The sequence below is a fragment of the Telopea speciosissima genome, chromosome 7, assembly GCF_018873765.1.
Source record: "Telopea speciosissima isolate NSW1024214 ecotype Mountain lineage chromosome 7, Tspe_v1, whole genome shotgun sequence".
Classification (NCBI taxonomy): domain Eukaryota; kingdom Viridiplantae; phylum Streptophyta; class Magnoliopsida; order Proteales; family Proteaceae; genus Telopea; species Telopea speciosissima.
The window spans coordinates 16,083,909-16,111,855 of NC_057922.1; the positions used below are offsets into that span (position 1 = coordinate 16,083,909).

The window sequence follows — 27,947 nt, forward strand, 5'->3', positions numbered from 1 at the left end:
TGAGGGTCACAATTAGAAGTTGTTAGAGAATACACATTCAGCTTGGAAATCAAATCATGCTTTTTAAATTATAATGTTGCCAAGGATAATTTCATTATTATTTTATCTTTATCTAAAACATGTCAACTTCTTCTTCCTAAGGAACAAATTAAAGAGGATCATATGATGTAAATGATTACCAAAAAAGATGTAAACGAATTCTAACATGACTAAATGGTTCTCTTTTTTGTGACTAAACGGCTCATTGATCCAAAACTAAAATGGACATTGGCATGTTATCCTATGAGTGGTTGATACAGTTACAACCCTATTTAATAAATAAGTAGATTGTGTTATTTATGGTTGCAATGCTTTAACATGATTAAGAAATGCGTGGGTAGGGTAGGGTTGTGATAGTTTTGACATGATTTGATGAAAACTAAAATGATGTAAATGTGCATGATATGACACAATAACCTACACCACTCTTAACTTATATGTTCATTGTCAATGGAAGGCCTAACAAACCAATCTTAAGCTGAGTCATGAGACTCATGACAGGGGAATGAAAATGGGGGAAGTTTTCCTACATCAGTGGTTGAAGGATCACCCACCATCCTAGGGTCATTAAACATCCCCTATCGGGCGAGATGGATATCTCAGGTCGTGTGTGATACCCTCTTACATCCATCTGACCGAAGAAAAACTCAGTCTAGTGAATTTTTTCCAACCCCTAAGAAAGAGCTCTGAGTGAAAGGTCTGTCAGGTAAAATTGGAAATTATGACAAAAAATTATGATATATAACATGGTTGAGGGATCGAATCTTTGTACTACCATGTGAGAATGTGAGAACCAATGTCGACGGATCTTATCCCTTCCTCGAAAGAAGGGGAAACGATAAGGGGTATGAGTCACCATCTAGATTAGGGTCTAAGACCTGGCAATTAGACTCCATGTATGACTCTAATATGGATTGGTCAAACCATAGATTAGGTACGGCGTTAGGTTACTATTCAAGGAAGGTGTTAGCTAGATACCCTGGTCTACCTGGTTTATCAACTGGCCTTCTTAGAAGATTGATGCTATGATATGATATGGATGCTAAAAATAATAATGTATAACGAATACGATAAACTGAAAATAAAGAAAGAAGAAGATTGTGACCATTACCTTCAGATATGCGTTGCAAAATAATGTTAGAAACATGCATACTATTGATCGAAGGATCCGTGCATGTCTCTGTGTTTTAGTGATGAAACAACTTGAATGATAATACTTTGATTACTAATATGTGTGTTGAATGTAAAAATTTATATAATCTCATGTTAGAAAGATATCAAAGAAGAGTATATGTTGAAGAAATTAACATTTAAGAATTGTGGAGCAAAAGAAGAATGGTTGTCTCATGCAAGGACTGTAGATCGAGTCTTCAAGTCAAGATGGAAGAACATGGTCTTAAAGCATCATAAAGAGAAGACACCATTAGTATAATTTTTTTTTTTTTTTTTTTTAACTATGTGTATTATCTTTCAATTAACTTTGAAGCCCTCTAAAAGCCATTAACGACTTAAACTAGAAATACTTTTAATTTGGAATGGTTTTAATTTATTATTATTATTTTTTTTATTTTTTTTTTTTTGGCGTCATTATACGATGTGGATCACAGGGCACAAGTCCGCATCAAATTAGTGATGTGGAAAAGGGAAGAAATGTGACTTAAAACTGTTAAAGAAACTATCCACGACACAAGTACATATATCAGTTAAAAACACTGTGAATATATTTTGTTTTTATTTATTTATTTATTATTATTATGATCATTATTATTATTATTATTATTATTATTATTATTATTATTATTGAAGAAGAAGAAGAAGAAGAGTTAATGTTCCAAATGGTTGGATTTGATAAAGTTCAAAAGATGCTAAGTCATAGTAAATCTGATCCCATTGTGGTTGTTTTTATTGTTGGAGAATGTAAAATCAACTTAAAATGCATTCCAAGAATGTATACCAAACACAGCCCTAATTTGTAAGTTGTTTCAACCCACAGCAGCATATAATAGATTATATGGATAGGATTCTTTGAGCAAGTGACATAAAGAGCATACCAATATGAAGACGATCGAACGGTTTCATAAATAGAGGGTAGAAAGATCACTTCATGTGTGTGTGTGAATTTTTCCCTAAATTAAAATAGGGAAGAAGAAAGTTGCCCGATCGTGTGGTCTGTGCACCAGTGAAGGGACCAATAGGAGTGCCTGTAGGGGCATCGCTTGGGGGGATTTTACTTTTGTAATAGGGGTAGGATGGTCATTTCAGAGTCCGTGTTTGGGTGTAAACTGCACACAACTTAAAAAATACCATTGACCTTTAATATATAATAACAAGGATTAATGATATTTTTTTATTTTTTCGCAACTTTTAAATGTTTATTTGACTTATAAATAAGCATAGGGCAAGAGATCAATGAGAGTGTGCGTAAGGACATCAACATAGATGAGATTTTTTATTTCACAAGGGGTGAGATAGTAATTTCACGTACTCTTGTGTTTTAGCACATGATCTACACGACCAGACATCATACTTTTTCCCATATGCATATTAAACTTTGCAAAGTTCGCTAACCCTTATTTACAAAATATCTTTTTTTTTTTTTTAATTATTTTACTTCTAATCCCCATCTGTATTTTAAAAAGTGACTCAATTATTTATATCCATATGTTTTCTTGTCGTGGATGGTTATTGAAATGAATGTGAGAATGGCCAAATTTTGAAAAGATTTGAAAGTCTTTTCAAGTATTTTTGGTGGAAACATACAAGGGATATGATTAGGTTCTTGTGGCACCATAACAAGTAATAAATTGAACACATAAATCTTTGGAGACCTTTGTAAGATCTACTTACATGTGCATTCTGAAGATCTTCCATAAATCACTTTACGAGGAAAATGCCTATTAAAAGTCCCCATTAAGAAAAAGAAGCCTTTCTTTCTTTCTCTCTCTCTCTCTCTCTCTCTATATATATTTCAAAATAAATAAATAAATAAATAAAATTACACTGTTATCAAAACCTAAAAGATATAGTTTAAACGACAGACTTTTCCTCAAGTTATGGTGAACTTGTCTTTCATTGTGTTTGAATAGATGTTGTGAAACTGTGAAAGATAATAATGACGGTAGATTTATGGTTGTTTACTTTACGTGTGTGAAGGAAAATTGGAAAATTTTCTCCTAATTAAAATTTTTTAAAATCCTCAATAAAACCAACCATATAATGTACAAAAGAAACTTTTATTTGAATTTAATGCCATACATTGCAATTGGATCTTCTATATCAACCTATCAACTTTAGTACCTAATCATTAAACCCACTAAAAAGAAGTATTGTTATAGGAAGGATGTAATAGGGCATAGATCATTTATGTATCATATAGGATGTGAAATATGATTGACATATCTCTTTTTATATCTCATTTATAATGGGTCTCGCAAGGATATTTTTGGGGGGACAAGTTTTAATGAGATACATTGAAAATATGTTTAATAGATATGTACTGCGAGCTAACACCCACTGTGTGTTTCTCTCTTCCTCTGCTTTGAAATGACCCTCTACCCCTCCTGTATGATGCCTAGTTCGTACTCCCATTAGTGCCACCTGCTAGTTTACTGTACATAGATGGTGTACCTATCCATCTCCCAATATGTTTTATCCGAAAAGATGTATTTTCTTAGGACAAAGTATTCCTCCACCCATAGAGATGGTTCATTCACCATCCTAGGGTTCACAAACCCCAATAGGGTTTTAGTGACAAGTCTAAGAGCAAGACCCAAGATATAAGTATAAAAGGAGAGAGAGAGAGAGAAACACTAGTAATTGTTTATTGTTGTTCGAATGAATGAAATCTTGCTTACTAAGGAAAATAAAGAAAAGCACAACAAAGAAAAGATAGGTTTAGTCATATTAAACATAGACTTTTACCACCTAACACTGAGATATTTCATATCTTATGAAATTTTCTTGAAGGTCTAGTAAAATTAATGTAACAATTCAAGTAAATACATAGGAAAACTACATGGTTAGAATCACATTTAGAGATGATCAAAGGCATTTTCTTTTTGGAAAGGAATAAAATTATAATTTGGACAATCTTGGAACACCAACATGAAAACGATATTTTGTTTGCAAAATATTGAGAGGTTTGGGAATTTATAACCCAAAAATTTCTTTTAGGCTAAAACTTGGCGTGTAATTAAATAAAGGACCTTAGGTTCTACCAATCCACAAACATTGCGTCTCATTAAACTTGACATGTAGTAGATATTGGACCGAGATGAAAAGCCATTCCAATTTATGCAGTGTATAAATAAGAGCCAATCAAAATTCAAAATATCATAGGTGTTCTTTGTGGGAGAGCATGGCCCAACATGGGAGCTAATGAGAACGTGCACAATGACATCATGGGGGTGGAATTTCCACCTTTCATGAGGAGCGGGGCAATCATTTCGCCCCCCCCCCCCTTGGCTGGGCATGGGTGGTACACCCACCCTACCCTTACACCACACCACATGAACTTTCTTTCTTTATTTATTTTTGGTAAGTTTCTTCTAATACTTATGATTTTATGATCTGCAAATAATACAAAATATTTTGGATCTTTCAAAATTGTTTTAGCTCCTGTGTCCACCAGAAGGGAAAAGATCTGAGAGTAGATTCATAGAGTGTTTGCTTATGCCATGAGGGGGATTGATGGCTCTATATATATCATTCGGTAATTAATTAAAGACAATAGTGATTTTCTGAAGAGTCCACCAATCAATCAAATCTCAAATGGCCATCAGCATTGTATTCTTTAGCCCCACTTTAGGTAAAACCTATTTTAAGTTGTACACAAAATTTGACACTAAAAGCTTTTGTTCTTCCCATTTTACCAAATTTATTTGCAAGAGATACTGACCATAAAGCTGCCTTACATTGGAGAAAGGGATAAAAAAAAATTTATTACTTTTAAGTTGATTTCAGTCATTCTTTGTTTCTTCCTAAGCATGAGATCTTCTATGATTTGCATGGCCCGATCAAACCACAATTAATGGAGAAGATTCTCATTTCTAGTAAGGTAAGGATGGGACCCACTATGCTTATAAGTCAAGGCAACCAAACATAGTAACCCTCGATCGTCTCATACGCAAACATTTAATGGTGGATCATCTTTAAATCTGTATAAATGAAAAAGATTGCCTACTGCTTCTTCATATTTTGTTCAAAAAGGTAAATTAATCTCATTCAAAAAAGTTATTTGTGCTTCAATTTATATGGGTACATGTACTGTTAAAGGGTGGTAGGTGGATCACCTTTGAACCCTTTTGGAAGTTCTTATTTTAATGCTCATGCTTATGAGGTCTCATGCTCTTGTACGGGTGTGTATGTTTGTGGTCCCATTAGCTAGGTATATAATAGATCATCATGTTTCTGTAATCGTCGTTTTTAGTGATTCTCACTTTGGCGGTAGATAGTCTTTTTCAAGTATCTTTACTCTGCTCCAAGGTGTTTACCTAACAACAAGTACGATTTCACTCTACTCCAGGTAGTCCTTTTCTTGACTCAAACCTATGACATGAAGGCTGGCTCTGATACCAAATGTTAGATCCGTATGCCAAAAACTTTAGAGTTGATAGAACGCGTTAAATCAAGTCCTTTAACCGATCCCGTACTAGGCTAACCCAATCTAGCGTCTATATACTAGAACAAGCCCTATTAGACAGATTAAAATCCTCTCCAATTCTTTAATCTGGCAGTGATGGGCAGTGCCACCTTCACAGCGCAACACCTGGCACAAACTGATCGTGTAGTACAGATTGCTTTGCACCATTTCATGAAGCCCAACCCATTTTGGCAACCGGATCCTCTTAGCCCGGTTAGAATGTAAACCCCAAAAAAAAAGAAAAAAAAAAAGAGAGAGAGAGAAGAAACCCTTTCAAATCATCAGATTTCCTTCTCTTGGTTCATAAACCCAAAAGAGTATTTATGAAAGCAAAAAGGATAGGCATTGGCACTTGAAATGTACGTGTAGAGGATCTCAACTCATAACAAACCATCACGACGTACATGCGTCAACAATGGAATGAAATGAACATTAGAGCAAAATAAAAGGAATGCGAAGACCAGAAGACATATCTAATGCAAGAGAGGTGATTGAATATTTGACTACGAAGAGAGACTTTTTCTTTTGTGATTGCCGTGTTGCAGTGACATTTTAGATGTTAAAGTTGGTTAAGATCTCATCTGATCTTTTCAAGCGATTGTCCAAAGGTAGAAAGAAAGTTATTCTTGATATTGCTGTTAGGGAATGGTGATATCTTTGAATAAGAAAATTTTTCTTGGCTTTGATGGATTGAATTGTATTTTTTGTTTGTGTTTTTAATAAAATCCATATACCCAAACACAGAAATTAAAGAAAATGTGACATCCTCTATCATGAAATTCTTTTTTCAAAATTTACTAGTATATAAATAGAAACATCTAAATTTTTTTGGGGAGAATGTTCTCTGTGCCGTAGCACAAGCTACGTCCAGGCACATGAGCCTGCCACTCAGGGGGGCAGGGTGGTCATTGCACCCACCCCCATGTGCCTGGGTGTAGCCTGTGCTGCGGCACAGAGAACAGCGCCCCTTTTTCTGGGTAAGAATAGAAATCTTTAATTGAAAAGAAATTTTAATAGAGAAAGACCTGAAAGTCTAAAAAAAAAAGTAATACAATTAATTAAAGGCTAAAGACTACATTAAAGGGATCCCAATAAAACAGGCAATGGGAGCAAATTTCTAGTTCATGATGAATGGTCAATCTTCTTTTTAAAAGCACTGCATATTTTGGTCACCTGCTTCAAGCCTAAGAACTCTTAATCTCTGGCTCCAATAGGCTTCTCCATGAAGAAGAAGTCTACTTAATATTTCTATCAACTAGAACTTTTTTAATTATGACTTAAATAGAAATCTCCAACACTTAATAGCTAGCTAGTAATAATTTCAAATTGGTTTAGGATACTATTAGTTATTATAATATCATATCCCTTAAACATTTTCAATCAAGGGAAAAACTACAGATCACCTAGGTGGATGATCTTCTGAAATTGCAACGACTACAATTGCAACCCCTAGTCGTCCCATGCACCTTTTTCATAGTCCTACATTTTTTTTCAATGGTTTATTTTGTCATGCGAGTAGGGGAACTTGGGATCGTATTCTATTTTTCATATTTTTTAAGGTAGAAGTTTTCATGGACGACCGTGCATATACACTAGGTAATAAATGCAGATAGATTAACATAAATGTTCATCTAAAATAACATAAACACCCCTAACTCCCCTATTGAATGGAGTTGATAGGCGAATCTCACGGGTTCGGTAACATATAAAAAAAAGGGAAATTTTCGATGACACCCCCTCCGTTGGACCGTGGAATTAATGTTATCCTATTAAGTCCCAATATATCAATATGAGCCCAAAAACTAACGGAAATCTTTGAACTGTTAATTAGTGATGTGAGCAGGTTAGATTTTTTTATAAGACTGTTTTGCCCTTCTCCTTAAAACAAGTGAACCAAGTCATCTGACCAAAATGCCCTCTATCTTCATCAAATCGTTTCCCCCAAACCTGCAACTCATCTTCCCAAACCTGCAAATGGATTCAGATTTAGGTAAAAAAAATTCAAATGGATCTTCCCAAGAACTCATGCTCGCCTTTGATCGAAAGGAAGAAGAAATTGAATCGAACCAAGAAGAAGGGTTTCCCTTTGCTCTCTTCTGATTTCTCTAATTTTTTTTTTCAACATTCATCTTAAAATCGTTTAGGGTTTGATTCAACATGGAAGAAATGGAAAGATGGGAATCAACACTTGTGCCTGGATACTTTGGAGTTAAATCGCCGCCAACTGCGGCTTCACCCGACGGTGCTCCGGTTTTCAAAAACCACGGCAAACAACAATGAAACTTCGGTCGGTGCCCATTTGCGGGAAAAACAACCCAAAAAAATACCCATTCTTCCAAATTCGGTTACCTAACCCACCCTATGACTTGCAGAATTTGTTTTTTTTTTTAAATCTGCAGGTTACCTGAGAGGCCGGCGACCGCAACAAAACTGGTAAAGGGGAAGCCCGGCTGGGGCTGGCCCATGAGAGCATCACGGTTATGGCAGCCTGGCTGCCCAGTTTTTTTTTTTTTTTTTTTTTAAATCTAAACAGTTACAGGTTACCGGAGAGAGATATTCACTCCGGCAACCATCTCTGTCGCTGCCCTTTAACCAATCACCTTGCTGTCCGTTTCTGCAGGTTTTTTTTATTAAAGCGATCACAGGTCACAGGAGGGAGGACGACCTCACCCCGGTAGCCACCATTGCCAGTCTCCCTGTCCCTTAATGGCATCCATGACTGCCTTCGTAGATTTTTTATTTATTTATACCCAGACAAACAAATGGCTACTGATTTATTGGAGGGTAAATACGACAGAGGCATGGAGTCGGGGACGACAGCTGCCGGAGCGAAATGCAGGTCAGGGAGGGAATGGGGTTTCGAGAGGAAGAGTGGATTCCCAAATTTATGTTTTATTCCAAATCAACACGTAAGATTTATTTGTTCAGATCCAATGGTCCAAAAGACACCCTTGAAAACCCCAACCCTTTTTTCTATTTTATCATTTGTTTTTTAATATTTTAGTGTAGAGGGTAGTTTAGTTATTTCCATTACACACACTTAACCCCGTTTGTTTTTGGGTCCAAATTGATATATAGGCACTTCATAGCGTGGCATTAATTCCACGGTCCAACTGAGGGGGGGGGGGGGTCGTTGAAAATTTCCCTAAAAAAATGAGATTTTTTTTTTTTTTTTGTGAAGTTGCCAATGGATCGAACTACAACACATCAAAAAGGAGTCAACAACGATAAAAGAGCCAAGAAAGTTTGTTTCCACAAAAATGCATAGTTGATATGTACCACCACAAGAATAATAAAACACTAATGTTAGGTAATAGCTAATAGGTATAAATAAGTTGATTTGATGTATCAAAATCACATGAGGTACTCATGGATGTGTTTCACCTCATATGTTCATTATATTGGATGTGATCTCTAGGGCAACTAATATAGCAAGTTTTAAAAATCGGTGGAGATTTGGGTTGTGGTCCCTAGATAGATTGAGCTGGACTCTCCCTATTTTCAGATTTTGGTCTTTTAATCTAAATCTTTTGTTCTCATTTGGATTTGGGAGAGGGATCTTTATCCCCTTCAGTTTCTTGCTTGGCCTAGTTTCCCAGTGCCTCTAACAGAAGGGGGGGTGGGGTGGAACTGGGCCGGACAGAAAATTGGAGGAGATAATTTTCCATTGGGAGAGTACTCAATAATGTCTACAGTATTGGTACACATGTATAGACATACATAAGATGTGTGCTAATACAAAAGGGGGTATTTGATTGAATTAGAATTTAAAATTTGATATGTGGGTAACCTAGACCATGGCCTCCAGCTCTACACAACTAACTCTACCCTCCACCCCCTTAAGCCCCCAGTCCCACACTCCCACCCTTGCCTCTATCATTTCTTAGTGATATTGCCAGACCAAAGCCGTGGTAGGTTCTCCTACATTTCTAAAGCTCAAAAACTTGAAATGGACTCCATTAATGCGACATATCCATCGTCACCACCTCAATTTCTTGACAAAACTTCTCCTTTGCATCCACAACCAAAAGAAGCTATAATATAACTTGCGATTGGAGCTTTGTCGAAATGCTCCCATTGAAGAGCATAAGCTAGGAGGATGACAGTGAGAAAAGAGGGTGGGGTGAGAAGAACGAGCGGAAGACGGGAGTTGGAATTGTCAGTGGCAAAGTGAAAATAATGAACACTCTTTGCGACAGTAAAAAGTTATCACTAATTACCATCTATAGATGCTGATGTACATGGGTTTAAATCCCCGAGATGCTAGTGTGTGCAGTCTCATTAGCTACCGCATGTGTGTGGCCCTTGCGATCCCCACAAAGAATGCTCTCACATTAAAAAATAGCAAGATCGAAGAAAGAGATAGACACAGGGATGATAGCATACACATGTGTGCACACAAGTTGAGGTATTTTAGCATTAAAAATGTATTTTAACCCACGGAAAGAGAAAGTTTGCATCCCCACCCCCCTCCAATCATATTCGTATGTAAAATTATGAGAAATGTACTTTGAAAGTTTGGGGATTAGACAAAAAGATTTTCAAATTTCCCATCTCTGACCTTTTTCTTGTCTCCATTTGTGGAGTGTTAGCTTTTAAACACAGGGAGCATTTTACGGATTTACCCTCATCATTAAATAAAATCATGCTCGAATCGGCCGAGTTCCTTTATTGACCTGGGCAAGTTGTAGAACCGATTCCAATCACAGAAGCGTGATGATTTACGATGCCGTCTGAAAAGAAGAGAAAGTTTGATAAAATCGAACGGCTCACGCGTAAACCGCGTAGCCATAAGTGGAACCTCACGCGCCAACGTGAAAAAGGAGGTCTTAAGATGAGGATGTAACACGTGGCAGACAAAGAGTGGGACCCGTACTCAAGTGTGAAGGATAAAAGTTTGAAACACCGACTCCACCTCTCCGTTCAGAAGAAGGAAAAACTATTTGCACGGAGGCCCCCCTATTGAATGGGACAGGATTTGGGGACCCCATGGCTTTTAGAATAGAAGTTCTGGGGTGGTCCCACAAAAGATTTTCACTTTGTTGGGTTTCTCAGAGATTTTCAATTCTCGTGGGCCCCTACCCTTTCAACCTTTATTTATATCGTGTCTCCGTCCTTATTATTACAAAAGATTGATTCCCGTGCATTATAATTGATCTCAACTATAATTCTAAAGGTAGGCCCTCTTCCCTAAATACTTAATTATCACTTTACGTCTTTTATTTATAATATTTAATTATTAATGTACTAATCAAAGCTTATGATTTGGTAAATTACAATCAGATACAGTGTTTTTTGGGAGCTAAAACGAAAAAAATGATACACCAGAACAGTAATTTAAAAATTAGAAAAATAAAACGGTTATGACGGTAGTTGAATTGATCCATAACGGCCAACAGACAACGGCTACTATCCCATCATGATAACCCCATTGTCACCTTTTGCTTAATCCTTTTAAGTATTGTTTAGTGTTTCCCATCCCAATGCACATTTTTTCCAAAATCAGCTAAGGGTTGAACCAAGTGGGCCGGTCTAGGTCTACCCGGTTCATCTTGTCATTGATGTCTTAGTAATGAGCTCACAGCCTGGATTTTCATCCTCTCAAGTTCGGCCACACGTACTTAAGAATCCAAGTGTAAAAACATGAGCATTTGCGTCTTTTTATCTGCTCAAGTGTTGAGTGGCAGTTGGATTCTTAAGTGTAGTGCACTAGACAGTGCACCGCACTTGAGAGGATAAATTTGGCTTAGATGCTTCTAACCCTTGATTTATTGTCATCTTTGTCATATGGGTCATGGGTGTCGTGTTCAATTCTAGGTTTTGGAGGCAATGCATTCAATTTGAACTTTCCCTTCATAATGTAAGGTTATCCAAAGGTTTTAGGAGTTGGCATCTAATCAATCATATTGTCTGATCCATATCATATTGGTCGATACTAGTACTATATCAATATCTTTGAGGGAAAATACGTATTTATGGTATCGATTTTGAAGCTCACCAATACTCATTCCAATACTATGAACTAAAACCCTAGTTGTACATGAAGAATGTGCGATTTAGAGGATTTGGTACACTAGAAGGATTGAAATTTTGTGCACAGGTGTATCGCAAGGTCCCTTCCTCACATGTTAGTTGTCACGGAAGGTATATGATTAAATTAAAGTCCAAATTTTGTCAAGGGACTGTTAATCCGTACTTTTTGAATTCCTAGATGTCCATATGATCAGTAAAATGCTACATCATCCTTATATGGTCAAACCTGAGTATGGGTTTTAAAGATATCTATCCAACTTGCTAGTCTTAAAAATCTTTTGCCTATAAACGCATGGTTAAAGATAAAATATTGTGGGCCATATGATTGAGATGTAAACCACTATCCAAAAAACAATTAAGTTGTTAAAAAACAAAAAAAAAACCCCTTGGTGACTCAAGCATGGTTTATTTCTCCACCTTTGTTCTTATCCAAAAAATAAAAAAACACATTCTTTGTGGCTCAAAGGTGAGTTGTGTAGATTATTTTGATGGCCACCAAGAAAACCCTTACTCATCAAGGTTTTAGATGAGCTTCATGAGGTAATAGGCACTATCTTATTAGGCCTTTTGGTCGGAGTTAGGGTTGGATATTTGAAAACCTAATTCTGTCCTGATCCCATCATGGCTTATCATGTCTAAACCTTTCCTCTCAAGTTCTTAATGAGTGTGGCTCCTCTCCAGTAACTCGAATGTACATATGGAGGAGCACTGCAGGGTCTAAACTATAAAGTTTTCCAGACCCCTTTGTTTCATTAGCATTTTTCAAGTGACTGGAGAGGATCCGTGGCCCTCCCTTTGTATTCATCAAAGTCTGACTCATGTCCAATCCAATAAGCACCACGTAGGAGTGGGCCAAACATATCCATTCAATCAACGCTAGTCGTCATTCATGTCTAGATATATTATTTTCCTGAATTTAAAAAAATTTATATTTGTTCTTTTTCTATGCTAGAGTCTAGCCCTCGATCATGAGGTTTTGAGTTCGAGACTTCTTGTTGTTTATCTCGTGTCTAGATACCCTCCATAAAAAAAAAACTTTGCCATAAATCATTTTCTAACCATTTTACCCTTGATCTGTACTGATCCATTAATACAAGATCACCTTAGAATCGGTATCACCAATAATCAATACCAATACGGATTACATTGTTCCTATTTCGGTTCATTCTAAGGGTAGGCATGATGCTAGGTTGGACCGGCCAAAGGAATGGTTCATTGGTTCCCAAGATCAGCTGATTGACCTAAGTAATTATAATTTTATAATAATTGAGAAAGCAAATCTTGTGGTAGTGATAAAAGGAGACACACGAGGTTGGTCATGCACAATAAAACATATTTTAAAAAAGTAAAATAATTAATGTTAAGTAGTAATCAACTTCTCTCTATCTTATAGTCTTCTTCTAAGTTCTATCCACCCAAATTTAAGTCTCTGATTAACAAGACAAAATGAGAACAAAAGATCTACGATTTTCACATGTAATCTCTACGCACGCACGCACATACAAACACTCACATAGAGAGAGAGAGAGAGAGAGAGAGGGGGGGGGGACCCACAGGTGAGCATCAATCGTTGTACTGACGCCAACCAGAGAATCTAGAGGAGATCACAAGAAACGAAGAAAAGCAAAAACATTTTGCAGAAACTACAAGATTGCTTCTCACCTACTCAAAAACCCTACGTGAGTGAATAACATCTCAACTCCCCACCCAACCGAACCCATAAACCGCTCCACTTCTCTCTTCTTTCTTCTCATCTTTTCTTCTTCTTCTTCCACTGCTTAATGAAACTATAAAACCATTACCACACAGCCCCAACTGCACCCACCCTCATCAAACTTCAAAATTTGAGAGAGAGAGAGAGAGAGAGTTGAGAATGAGTAGTTCAAAAGCAGAAGACATTGAAGAAGATAAGCAAGAGGAGGAAGAACAACAACAACAACAACAGCACTTCCATGTGTTAGCTGTAGATGATAATCTTGTTGATAGAATGCTCTTGGAGAGGCTCCTCACTGTTTCTTCCTACCAAGGTACTTCACTTATATATCTCTTTAATTAATTAACCTTAATTTGCCTTTGGGAGAGGGAATTTGTTGTTTATTTCTGATTCTAAGACAGTTTCAATTAGAGTTAGATTATGAATTTGTATTTAAAGTCAATTTTATTTTGTGATTTATTTCTACGCTAGCTTAATGGGCTTGCTTTGATTTTATCAGAACTTTCTTGTTTCCTAATTTAATTTTCTTTTCTTTCTCCCCGGCCTATAATATTCTTTCCTTGATACAGTAACTTGTGTGGAATCTGGTGATAAAGCTTTGGAATATTTGGGTTTGCTTGCCAATGTTGATCATCTTGATTCTACCTCCTCTTCATCATCATCCTCTTCTCCACCCTCAGAACATGAGGTCAGAATGCTTCTCTCTCTCTCTCTCTCTGTGCAAGGGGACCTCTTGTTCTTTTTTTTTTTTAGGAAAAATATGTTAAGTAAAACAAGAAAGGAAAGAGGAAAAATGGGTATTTGTGTTTTGAATGCGAGCAACATAAAAATTCTTTTTCTCCCATAAAACAACTTTCTGAATGAAGAAGCTTTATCAAAACAAAGCTTTCCTGAGAGACTACTCTACACCTACAAAAAAATATAAAATGAGAAGGAAAGAAAGAGAGAGTAATATTTTTAATCTTGCAAGCTAGTCAGAATGTATGTAATTCACTATCTCAGAAGTCAAAAACAAAAATTTTTTTTTTCCTGGCCACCATCTATATACATTTATATAACTAAAGAAGAACCTAAACCAGATGATTTCTCAATATTATCTGATCAGCAATCTAACTCTCTCAGCATATCACTCCATTGAGTATTTTTTTTTTTTTTGATTGATTTATTTATTTAGATTAATTGTTCATCAGGGTGATCAGACTGTGAAGATGAAAGTCAACTTGATCATGACTGACTACTCTATGCCTGGAATGACTGGCTATGATTTGCTGAAAAGAGTCAAGGTCAACTCATCACCTTCCTCACAACTCCTTCCTCTCATTCTATACTCACATTCTTCTTTTATGTTATATATATATCCGGCTCCTCTCCAGCGCACATGGTGCGGCTGGGGGGGTTCAATCCACACCACCACATGCATCTCAGTGCACTAGCGTGTGGATCAAGGCCTCCCCAACCGGATGATGTGTGCTGAACATCGTTCCGCACGGGAGAGGAGCTCAATCCATTTATTTATGGGTTTTGTTTGGATGATTAAAGTAAGTAAATTTTTTTCCATACGTGAGCAGAAATCCTCTTGGAAAGACATCCCTGTGGTGGTAATGTCATCGGAGAATGTGCCCTCCAGAATCAACATGTAAGTCAAATTCTTGTTTTTCTTTTTCCTTTTTTCCCCTTTAGTATGATTTGATTTTATGCAAAACCATGTAATCAAACTTTCTTTAGAAAATTTTAACAAAGTTTTCCTCCACCCATAGAGGATGGGTTCACTTACTATCTTAGGGTTCATCATAAACCCCTTTTAGGATTATAGTATATTTCAAAATACCCTTTCGATACCCATTGTTACCCTCTCTCCCACCCGTCGATAAATAGGATCCCATTCATTATGGGTGGAAGGAAACTCAATCGATCCTATATAATTTCAAATTCTTTATCAAACAAAAACTACTTAATCTTGATTTGGGTCTTAATTTTAACAAAAATATTTAAAGTTGGATCAAGAAAATATAGGGAAAAACAGTAGAATGAATCTACCCAAGGTTCATCCACTAGGTGATCAGTACTTCTCCATTAAGAGATTCTTAAGAATTCAAATTTACAGAATGGTCCCACTTGAAATATCTTGATAGAATGTTTGGTTAGAAGTGTAGTGAAATCAACAATCTTATTTCTTATTTATTACGTAATTTCCAACCATACACTCCACTAAAAAGTTTTATTTTTTTCTTTTGTCATTTTACTTACCAATTTACCAATGTGAAGACTGTTTTAACTTCATTTCACTGCAAACCAAATGGGTATCAATAGTTACTTTGTACGAGTGAGCCCATCAAAAAATTGCACATTTTGTTAAGGATAAATATAGATAGATTTACAAAAGTCACAAACAGTAAATCTTTATGGTCCTACCTTAGATCAGCTTACTAAAAGACTAAAAGTTTGATCTCATGAAATAATGGCAACCACATGATATGTCATCTTCAGTCAAATTCTAGAAACTGTTTGGGGTAAGGATCCAAAAAAGCAAACACAAAAAGAAAATTACCTAAAGTATTCATTTTACTTTTACTGACTCTAGTCAAGCAAGAAACTCCAACCGAAATTCTTGGTCCTTAATTTTTGCTAGGCTTGTGATCACTGTTAGAGATTTTGACAAGTTGATTAATTGTGAAATAAAATATATATTCATTGGTTCTCATGATGTTTTATTTATCATTATATTCATCCCTTATATTACACATTTTTTTCCAATATAAATAAATCCTGGCATTTCACATAAAACTGTGTTAAATGATGCGTTAAAAGATTTTCAACCTTTTGAAAACTTTTAAGATAAAGTTTTCCTCCACCCATAGAGGACGGTCCACCCACCATCCTAGGGTTTTAGTATGTTCCAAAATACCCTCCCAATACCCATTCCCGCCCTTTCCCACCCCTTAGTGAATGGGATCCCCTTCATAGTGGGTGGAGGGAAACTCGGTCCAAACTTTTTTAGTTCACCACTTTGGTGACAAGAAGTTATTCCCATGAAGGGAATATTCAAATTAGGGCAAGTGATTGATGTCTGGTTGGTTGGGTAGTTCCTCCACCAGTGAGGGGGCCAATGAGAGTGCACATAGAGGCATCAACATAGATGTTTTTTTTTGTTTCATTGGGGGGCAGGGCAGTACTTTTGTTGGCTCTTGTGTCTGGGTGTAGGAACCATGCGATCAGATAGCGTTCTTATTCGCTTCAAATAAATAAAAATTCATGCTCTCCACACTATTTTTATTATGAACACTCCTTTTAAGGATGGCACTTCTCAAAAATTTCTGGATCACTTGGTTTACTAAAACTCTTATCTTGATTCCAGTGTTGCTAGAGCATACACACTTGTTTGCATTAAAAGAACAATCAATGGCATTTGATACATAACAACCATGAAGTGTTTGACAACTGGAGGTCCCAAATGTTTCTACTTTCTTTAAATGTATAGACAACTAAGGAAAATTCAATGTTGAACTGAAGGACCACTCAAGAGTACAAAAGATACACCAAATTTTAGATGAGATATTTTTTGAGACAAAACAAGAAAGGAAAATAAGGCATTAAAACCATTTGATTAATGTAGGAAAAGGATAGTTCCTTAATTAGTATGTTCACCCAAGTTGAGTCTTGGGTTTTCATTGAAAGGAAAACCATTTCTTTAGGTTTTCTTGTTTTTAATATCATTGGTTATCCACATTTACTCAAAATAAACAATAAATAAGGGCCAATAATCTGGTGATATTTTAAAATAAAGACTTTTACCTAAAAAAAAATGTTTCTAACTACTCTTAATTTGTTTTTTATTGAACATATTCATTCTCTGTTATTCTACTGATTTGTCTGTAATCCTTCTTAATTTGTGGTCCAAATACTTATCCTTTACTTCAAGGTTTCTAGTAAGAACCACAAAACCACCAGTCTGGTAGGTCAAAAAGTCAATGTCGGTCTTTGTTATGTGCCTAATGGGATCCACTCTAGTGTATAGGCATTAGATTGGGTCAACCTAGTATGAGATAGTTTAAAGAGCTTGATTTAACGTCTTCCATCAGCTCTGAAACTTTTGACATATCGATCAAATATTTAACAGTCTCCACATTGTCATCACAAGTCACTTCATTTAAGATGAGGTGAAACTCAGTGCAGTAACAATATTCTTCAACTAAGAGAATGACCAACTTGTGAAGGCAAAAACAGAAGAAGGGCTAAACAAGGTTGGTCCCACCTGATAAGATCACTTTGCTAAAAATTGACCAGATTGAATAATGCCAACCACTTGATCTGTCGCATTCTCTTCTCTATCTTAGCTATCACATTTCTATGGGCTCTGTTTGGGAAAAGAAACCTAACTAGCTAAAAAACGAAAAACATTTTAGAGTTTTATGCTTAGAATAAATCTGTTTTGGCATTGTTTTCATTCGTTTATTAGGACCCCATGAGTCTTGTGGGTGCCACCTCCTTTGAAAAAGGCTCCATGTGACCCCATGTGAACTGCCTCAGAAGTCTTCTTTTGAAATTCTTTTACACAAATGTCTATCTTTCTCTCTCTCTCTCTCTTTCTTATGTTGTTGGGACAAAAAGATTCGGAGAAGATCTTCCCTCTCATTTTGACTCTGTGTGAATGATGTAAAAGCTTGAAAACATTTCTTTCCCCAAATTTGACAAACCCACCTTTAGGTTTTGTATTCAAACAAAAAAGTATTAAAAGTATTGGGTGCTTTTACAAGATTTGTTTGGTTGCAAGAGTTGGTCTGTCCCTATCCAGGATAAGATAGTTTGTCATTTGTTTGGGTTTATGACAATTTGACAGGTGTTTGGAAGGAGGAGCAGAGGAGTTCCTGTTAAAGCCTGTTCAGTTATCAGATTTGGAGAAGCTTCAACCCCATCTTCTGAAATCTCTGACATGTAAATGCAACTTTAGCACCACCACCACCAATGACAGTAGCAGTAACTCTAACAACAATGGAATTAACATAAACTGTAACAGCGACAACAGTATTGAAAACAAGAGGAGAGCAGTGTCTCCTGAGCCAGCAGAGAGAATACCCAAACTCAAAGGCTTAACTGTGATGTAAATGTGCAGAGAGAGAGAGAGAGAAAGAAGTGTTTTACTTTGTGTCATAATATAAGAGATGCATATCCTTTATTAGATCACAAATACTCTTCCCCACCCCCCTCAAAAAAAAAAACATTTAAAAGAAAAAAAAAAAATTCCTTTCACAAATATGTGGTAGAGGAAGCTATGAGACATTTTATGTATAGTACTTCATTACTTACTACTTGCCATGTAATGGAAAGAGCAAAAATATACTAAAGCTCACAAATCTTTATCTCTTTAGCTTGCTTAATTATCTCTACTATGATGTTTAATTAGCCACTTTAAAATCTCACATTGAAAATAATATTCCCAAGTTCTTAGTTTTCCAAAATTGCTTTCCTTCACACTCACAAATCTACCATCATAATTACTCCCTTGTATGTTGAAGATTCGAAGAGGGTAGGCCTAGGTACAACAATGAGGTTTTTCTATTGCAACTTGGTAGTCGCAGGTTTGAACAAGGAAATAGCCTCTCCACAAAAAAGTGGGGGTAAGTTTGCTACATATGTCCCTCCCCAGACCCTGTAAGTAGCAGAAGCCTCATACATTGGGTATTGCCTTTTTTATGTTGAAGGTCCGAAGTACCCTTTGTGGTTCCTAGAGTTCCATCCAAGAGCAATGATTGTCATTGACGAAAGAATCCCTCGTCCTTCATTATGGGTGAAGGAAAACCCAATCCCTTGAATATAATAGTTTTCCAAGAATGGACACTCTTATTCCCATTAGGATCTGCACCACTGGTCCAACCCATTTACACCGATAAGGTCAATAGAACCTACTTAAGCAGATGTTTGAAGCAGTGTATGATGTGCTTCAATGTGGTCTTTTAAGTCCGGTAATGTCTACTAACTTTAGCAGACATGTGGTTATATAAAAAACGTCTGACGATTCCAAAGAACGAGAAAATAGAAACTCTAACTCTCAGACATGTCTTTTAGTTATTATTCATGTTAGACAATAAAACATTCATAAAGCTAAACTAGACGTATACACAAATGTACGGATGCCTACGTGGCTTGAATCTAGGCATAGGCCAACTTAATGGTAATCTCACAGCAAGCAGGATGGTGAAAAAAATAAAAAAAAATTTATGGGTCCACTATTGATAAAGCCGGTCCGACTCCTCTATTTTCACCTGCCCGGTACTACCGTTAATTGTGAGTGCTACAATGCAACTCTAATTCAGTTTTCCTTTGTATCAATACGTACTCTGGCCATATTTCTTTTCAACATCATAAGGGCTGCAAGGAAGGGGTCAGGTCAGGCAGCCCAACGGCCTACGGGCAAGACTTGGGCTGCCTGCAAACTTGGTTAAGCCCAGAACCTGGTTTAGGGCCTGTGATCAGGATTCAGGAACATTCTGCAAGACTTTTGAACTCATTACTATATTCATGGGTTGGAATCGATATGGATCTGGAATAATAAATCTGCTGAAGCCAGAACTAGACTCTGAGCCCACCATCCTAAAGCCCAAAAGGCCCATTATAACCCCTGACAAAATTAGAACAAGCTATCTAGCCAAGCTACTAATTAAACCTCAGCATCTAATTCGATACTACCAATGACTGAGGAGATCATTACTACTCATGATTGGAGAGTTGGACTCAAACCGATCCATATCTGATATACCCTAGCTAGGTAGAAGAAGGAAGAATATCTCAGAATAGGCTAGAGTTGGGCTTGGTTAAAATAAAATAAATTTAGAATTGGTTTGGGTTCAGATGAAGAAGTGGTTTAACTCTCCTTTAACTGGAATTTGATGCCTAATTAAGAGAAATTCGAATTGAGTCTATAGAATGACTGGACCTAGTTGGCTCAGAAGAACTAGATCCTTAGTCCTGACTCCGGAGTTGGGGGGGGGGGGTAATCTGGGTCTTTTTAAAAAACAGGGTAGTATCAGAAAAGAAGTTTAAGGTAACGTAATTTTAATAAATATAGGGTAAGTGTAGGGTAATGATAGTAATTGCCCCATATAATTTTCACACAAAAGTTATACCCTAGGCGTGTACATGTTCTATGTTTCCTACATGATTACATGAAACTAACTTAAGACAGAAAAGGTTACCCTTGGCAAGGAGCATCATAGAAACCTTTTACCTATACCACGTTGGAAATATATTTAAGTCAAGGAATTCAATACGATTAATTGGGCGTGGTTCGATTGAAAAGATTCTATTTTGAGGATCGAGATTAATCGAAAAAATCTGGAGGTAAAAGAGGGGACAGGAGTCATGATTAATTATTTGCATTGTGGGGTATCCAGTGACACTGACTAGGTGCCAATCATACTCCCGCAGAGAAATCGGCAACACGGTATAAAAAGACAACTTGCTATAAATGGAAATAACTGGCAAATAATACCAAAATAAAATAATTAAAATAACAAAGGTGAGAGAAAAATACCTGTTCTGGCCAAAAAGGCCTTGCCAACTTGGTTTTGTGGAGTCCTGTGCTCCCGCTATGAATCCATGATTCCGACTGAATTTTGGCCTTCAAGGGTATTTTGGGATTTGACACGGGTTTAAACGTTTATATTTCAAGAAAAGGAACAAAAAAAACCGGTATTATTCACATAAAAATTGAGGCCCCAATTTTTATTTGAAATACATGCACTTCTAATGTTTAAAAAAAAAATGGTAACATCTAAAATTAACTTTAGAAATTCTTTTTAGTAGATGCAACAATTTGTAGCTCAATTTAGATCAGTGCATTGACCTTGAATTAAAGGTTATATCATGAGAAATGTAGTCCTTCGAGTCATCTTTACGTCGGTGAAAGAATCAAGTCGATCAGAGAGAGAGAGATGGTCAATTAAGTAAACCATTGTTTAACAAGTCCAAGGTCTAAAAAAAGGCTAAAATAAGAGAATGCTTGTTAGCAAACTCGTTTAAAACGGGAATGCTTGCCGTTTGTTTTTTTTCCCTTATGTTTGAAAAATATACAGCAAAACCTGTTCCATTTTAAGCGTGTTTTTGCTAACAAAGGGAGGGGCTTTCGGCATGTGCATGCAATACCACACGTGTAGAGTCAACCTGACTTGTCCCCCAAGCCACCTGATTTCACGATTTTTGGCCGACTTTGAATGACTATATCTTTTGATCCGTAAGTTTTATTTTTGTGTACCATATATAATTGGAATTGCTTTTCCGAGTACTATACAATGATGTGGAAGTCAATTAAAAATTCGATTGGGAACATAGTCAAAGATGCACTCAAGAAGAAAACTCACAAAATGGTAATTCACATAAATCACAAAATGGTCATTCACATAAAGTAACGGCCAATCGGCGTCGCCTTCATACCAAAGTCTAGACCCAGGCTTAAAGTGACAAAATACATTCATTCGAAAAGTTTTGGTCAATTCCAAAAATACTTGGAGGTGTATCTAATTACAGGCTATTTTGGTAATTTTCACTAACAAAACCCTAATTTTTTTAAAACAGCTGATGATTGGGATCTCCAATGAGACTCTAGGGAATGTCCTTCATCACTGTCAAGTGTCAACACATTTCTGAAGGTGACAGCATTCAAAACCACTCAAATAAGGTCTATCCATGTCCAAAGACTTTATTCATCATTGCTATGCATGTCTCTAGGTGATAAAATGAGGTTTTTACAGTGGTGGTCCGTCTCAAATATCCGATCATCAAGTATGAGGCTCTTCACATTGATTTTTCAACAACCCTAATTATTCAAGCAATATCTTTTTTTTCTCACAATTTTTTTAATGTGATAACGACATATGGAGAAGTCATATTGTTGTGAAATTTAATACATGACTAGGTAATGATGTGGATAATATATCCACTTAATTTGGACACAAACCTGGCTGCCACATGGCAACTATAGCGTATAAGAATTTCACCATCCACTTTTAATTTCTCCTTCAGCATGTTTATTAAAATGAATGCTATTAATGTGGCAAAATTAGCTTATATAGAAAAATTAGTTTATGGAGTAAAATTAGCTTATGTAACATTGGTTAAGCTAGTTTTGGGACTTTTTTTTTAAACATTTGCAACAGGGTTAAGGGTGTCAATAGTTTGGTTTGGTTTTGGTTTTTCAATTTGGTTTAGAAAATCGAACCAAATAGATTTAGAAAAACTAAAACCAATATCGAACTGATTAGATTTGGTTTGGTTCTATTCGGTTTGTATTCATTTCCATGTGTTCGATCTAATTCCATTCTTTGAAGGTTTTGAAATTTCAGTTCAACCTATTCATTTCATTCAGTTTGCATTCGGTTCTTATACATTTTATCAGTTTGGGTTTGATTTATTAGATTTGAGCTCGGTTTTAATCAGTTTGATTCAAACCGACCTTTTACTCTACTCCTGAATCAATTTGAATTTTATTTTCCAAAGTAGAACTGTCTTTTTGTTTTGATTTGGTTTGATTTTTAAATGATCGATTTAATTCTGATTCTAAATTGATACCATTAAATGGGGGGTGAATATTTGGATGTGGACTGAAAATTTCTAAAAATACAAAAAAAGAAAAAAGACTAAGGTCGATGTGTCTCGCTCTTCCCCCTTCCTATCTCTCATGTATGATGCTTCATCCTGTGCCTCCATTGATGTCATTTGCTTGCGGGTGGTATACATATTAGGGGTGTCAATGGGCTGGTTTGGGCTTTCGGTTTCGGTGTGACTTTTATAGAAATCGAAACCAAACCATTAAAAATATTCGGTTTTGGTGCGGTTTGGTTTCGTGTCGATTTCGGTTTATGATAACGGGTTGATATCGGTTTGGATTCGGTTTGGTACCGGTTTTATATAACTAGTAAGGTCCAGTTAGTGCTAATTTTTCTTCTCTTTCTCTTTTAAGTACATAAAATATTTCAAATACAATGCATCTTTGTATCCTATGTCCTATGGCCTATGGATACAATTGGTTGGTAATCACTAACAAAGGATATGAGATAAAATGAGACATTATCACAACACATTTAGGGGACAATGGGGCATTAGGCATTTCTTGATTTACTCATTTATCGGGTTAGGTTGGTTCGGTTTGGGTTCGGGCCTAACGGTTCGGACTACGGTGCACGTCGGGCTAGCCCAAACCAAACCAAACCATTTGCCTTTCGGAGTGGTGGTGTACATATCAAGAACTGAGAAAAAGGAGGCTGTAAGGCTGGCAACTATGCCCAAACATAGGAAGGGTAAAATGATCACATCACCTCTCATGAATTGAAAAATCACACCTATGGATTCTTCTATGCATTCGTACTAGCCCTCATGTTAATGCAGGGGCCACGCAGCCCCCGACAAGGATCAGAAAATTCTCCTGTAATTCTTTGCCCGGTCCATTTCCCCCAAGTCCCTCTAATAGGGGAGGGTGAACCCCACCTGGGCAGTGTGTTCGGACAAGGGGTAGGGTGATCATTTCCACCCCCCCTATGAGAGAAATTTAATTGTAGGGGATAAAGATCCGACAAGGATCCCCCTCCTATAAAAGACTTATTGGCATTTTATGTTAAAAGATAGGGGAAAGGAATGCTAATCGGTGCTACAGCCCGATGCAAAAAGATCGTCGCACCCTTAGATCTTTCCATCTTTTCAGGGAGTGTGATGTTCTTTTCGCGTTGAACTGTATTTGGGTGTAGGTACATACCCACACATAACACTGGTTAACGTTCTTTCTCCCTAAAAGATAAAAGGTAACTGTTCTCTACATTGGAGGCGCAGGATGCACCCAGACACATGCGGCAGGGAAAATGACCCGTCCACCCCAAATAGCCGAAATAGTTGTGTGTTCGGATGCAAGCTGCCCATCCGTGCGCTCCCAGGAAAGGAGTGGAGCGAAATCCGAGAACATAGCCTCAGAAAATAATTAATGCAAATGAATGGTTAAAAATATAAATTAGTTGTTATCGGGACTTGTGAAGACTGAGATTCACATATGTGGTACAATATTCTGACTCACAAACTACAAGAACTACCCTTTGGGTGGCGGGGGGTTGTTTGAATTTTTCTCCCTTCAGGTTCTCTTGTCCGGTCAGGTGCACAGGTTTCTTTGGGCGGAAATGAGGATCTCACCTCACCCGGACAGTGTGTTTGGGCAGGAGTGAGATCGTCATTTTCATCTCTCCTATAAGAGGAACCTGAGAAGAGAACAATCCGGGGTGGTTTGGGTTTTAAAACTACAAGAACTACCCAGGTCTGAAATTTGTTCACATCCATGTTTCAATGTTTCATGCATAAAGTCTTGCTTACCCTTACCAAAAAAAAATGTCACAGAGAAATTCTCCGCACGTCACTCCATGTTCAATTTTCAGTTTTCACGTGATTCCAACAGCAACAGTAAGCAAATGCGTTCTGGTTTGTGGACAAACCTCCCATGGCTGCTGTAATGGTTTGGTCACCACTGCATTAAGCACAGAAAGACAAACAAAAAGCAGAAGTAGCCGCAGATTTCAAAACCTGTGGAAGTTTTGGCTTCTCTGCACCTATAACCTACCCCAAAAACCCCTACCACAATAATTGAAGTCATTAGCTCTCTCTCTCTCTCTCTCACTCTCTCTCTCTCTCTCTCTCTCACTATCTTTCTCTAATAAATGTGTTAGAATATTACAAAGGTGAGAAAATATACTTCTGTAAAACATTTATAGTTACTATATTTCATTGGAGATTGGGGATGGTTCTGGTCTGTTCTTCGTCCTCCAAAGAGAGATGGTATTTAGATTTGGTGATTTGTTTTTTATTTTAGGTAAAAGATATGGTGGTTTTTATTGTTCAGTTCACACTTCACACACAAGAAACAAAAAAAGGAATACAGAAACAATCTGTAATGAGCTGGTCCCCAGCTGAAAGCTGCGTCTTGGAAAGCAGCCCCCCTCTAACCCTTTTCTTCCGTCTTTCTTTATTGTTTCTTCAGTGGTGAAAGTGCGAATCGGATTTTAATCCGTTGCTGCTGTTGTAATGTAGATGCCATGTGTGTACAGCAAATCCCACATGATTTACATGGCATGGCACCCGTAGCACCGCACGATGAGTACAGCAGCAGCGGATAAAAATCCGTGTCAACCCACAGAGCCCCAATCCGATTTTCTGTTTATTTATTGGCTATCTTTGAAGACCCATCGACCAGTCATCTGCCCCTTGTTTAGCATCTCTGCTTGCTCATCCTCTCAAAGCCTGAAGATCTTATCAAATCTCTCTCACAGTATAAATCTCAGATTTAATTCATCCTTGGCTTTCGCCTCAGATTCATTGAACCCACCTCCAACTTCACTATAAAGCCAAGAATCTAACCTTGTCGTTGTTCTGCAATTGATTATCAAAGGCTCAAACAAAGCCCTATCCCAGTAACCATGTCTGTCCTCCCAAGCACTGCAGAATTTATGACTTCGGCCGTCCGTAACGGCACTCCCGTGCAGGAAAACTTCCACAAATTCTTCGAATGTTGGCTTGCGGAGCAGAATCATTACCTGCAAGAGCTTCTCTCTGCCTCCAAAGATAACAACAACCCGAACAGAAACGAAGACCCAGCAAGGGCAGACGAAGAAGAAGAGAAGGTCTTGCGTCCTTTGATTAACCGAGTCGTTCGTCACTATGAAGAATATTACAAAGCCAAATCGATCTGGGTAGAGCATGATGTGCTTCGGATGTTATCTCCAACATGGAGGAGCAAGCTTGAAGACGCGTTCCTCTGGATCGGTGGGTGGAGACCCAGTATAGCTTTCCATCTCCTCTACTCCAAATCCGGGTTACAATTGGAGAATCATCTAACTGAGTTGTTTCGTGGGCTTAGAACGGGAGATTTAGCGGACCTTTCGCCGAGTCAACTTACCCGTATCGACGAGTTGCAGAGGAAGACTATCAGAGAAGAGAAGGAAGTAACGGAAAAGATGGCGAAGCATCAGGAGACCATAGCGGATTCCTCGATGGTTGAGTTGTCTCACGTTGTGACTGAGTTGATGAATGACAGGGATGGTGAGAGGAGTTCCCACGGAGATGCGGAGAGGGAAGCCGAGAGAGAACGAGTGAACTCGGCACTAAAGCGAAAAGAGCAAGGGCTGGAGAGGATAGTGGAGAAGGCAAATGATCTACGGCTGAGGACGCTGGAAGGTGTAATCGAGATCCTACGGCCAATGCAAGCCGTACATTTCTTGATTGCTGCTGCTGAGCTGCACCTTAGGCTGCATGACTGGGGGCTGGATAAAGACACCAGTAACCACCGGGCTGGCAGTGGAACCAACCACCATGGCTGAATCACCGAGCGTTAAGACTTGAGGGATGAGCTCTTTTTGCTTTTTTTGTTTTTTTCTGTTTTAACCTAAAACAAAAAATGAGCCGTTTAGTTCTGATGTCCAAAGTCCAAACAGAACACTTCAATAGAATGAAACGGTTGATGTCCAAACAGAGCACTTCAATAGAGTGACGTCATGATTTTTACGTCGGGAAAGTTTTCTCAGAGCTGTTGGAGGCACCAGCAGCTCCTCTCTTATCTCTCCTTCTCCTTCCCTTTGACACTCCTCCCTCCATTCCTCAGCTCGGCCCAGTTCCCCTCCATTTCTCTTTTCGGCACTGTTTCCCCAGTGCCTCTAATAAGGGGAGGCACAATGACCACCTTACCCCTGCTTGAACACTCTATTCGGATGGAGTCCACCCCTTATTATAGGTATGGAACTGAGCCAGGCAGGGAATTGGAGGAGATAATTTCCCTTTTTTCTCCACTACTACTCTTAATAAATTATAACCAAGAATCTAAAACACGGTACCATATTTAATCGAAAAGGTGTACCCAATGCTCCTGCTAGGGCAGGGTATGGGGATAATTTCAAGCCTTCATGTGTCTGGACTCTGGGAGTAAGGCTAGCAAGTGCTCCTTTTCCTTGTTTTTAAATGGGCAAAAGGATTCTGACTGGGTGCATAACTGCTTTGCCAAAATGTTCACCCCACCCCCATTGAAATGCGGAAAACCGACTCTATTGATGCTTCTACACACGCTTCATTGTACCTGCAAGGGGCCACACTCGTGAACAAAGAGCTGTTCAATTATCAGGGCCACTCCCTAACATTTACCTATATTTTAAGGCACACCCACTAACTACCATAATATCAACTGTTACCCATTTTTGAACGGTGTTAACATATAAAATTTCTTTGACCATTATATCCTTTACACTAAGACTTCAAACAAAGTCTTGGTTCTCTGTAAATACAATTTTAAGATCATTTTACCCTTCCAATGAAAACAAGTGAACCGTCGTCAAAGTGCTCTTCAACCGATGAAGCTCACAACCGTCATCGAAGTTGTAGATTTCATAGATCCGAAAGGCTCTCAGGAATTCGACCAGATATCGAATTCTCACTGGAATCTCTCCTGTTAACAGATTATGTGGATGAAACAACGCTTGTAAGCCCTTCAACTCTGTAATACCCACTAGT

At 37.6% G+C, this 27,947-nt stretch overlaps 2 protein-coding genes across 2 annotated transcripts; both read left to right on the plus strand.

The window, feature by feature from the left end:
* The first annotated feature begins 13,546 nt into the window (after positions 1–13,546).
* Positions 13,547–18,593, plus strand: LOC122667042 (two-component response regulator ORR9-like). The gene is made up of 5 exons (XM_043863214.1): positions 13,547–13,740; positions 13,997–14,115; positions 14,618–14,710; positions 14,996–15,063; positions 18,265–18,593. The coding sequence occupies exons 1-5, from the start codon at positions 13,587–13,589 to the stop codon at positions 18,527–18,529; spliced, it is 699 nt and encodes a 232-aa protein (XP_043719149.1). The 5' UTR covers positions 13,547–13,586; the 3' UTR covers positions 18,530–18,593.
* A 7,151-nt stretch (positions 18,594–25,744) lies between these two features.
* LOC122669293 (protein DOG1-like 4) lies at positions 25,745–26,777 on the plus strand. The gene has a single exon (XM_043866035.1). The coding sequence runs from the start codon at positions 25,868–25,870 to the stop codon at positions 26,765–26,767; it is 900 nt and encodes a 299-aa protein (XP_043721970.1). The 5' UTR covers positions 25,745–25,867; the 3' UTR covers positions 26,768–26,777.
* The last annotated feature ends 1,170 nt before the right edge of the window (positions 26,778–27,947 follow it).

Coding starts and splice junctions, on each gene's coding strand:
- LOC122667042 (XM_043863214.1), top strand. CDS start 13,587: ATGAGTAGTTCAAAAGCAGAAGACATTGAAGAAGATAAGCAAGAGGAG. Junction 13,741..13,996: donor CACTGTTTCTTCCTACCAAG/GTACTTCACTTA, acceptor TCCTTGATACAG/TAACTTGTGTGGAATCTGGT. Junction 14,711..14,995: donor ATTTGCTGAAAAGAGTCAAG/GTCAACTCATCA, acceptor ATACGTGAGCAG/AAATCCTCTTGGAAAGACAT.
- LOC122669293 (XM_043866035.1), top strand. CDS start 25,868: ATGTCTGTCCTCCCAAGCACTGCAGAATTTATGACTTCGGCCGTCCGT.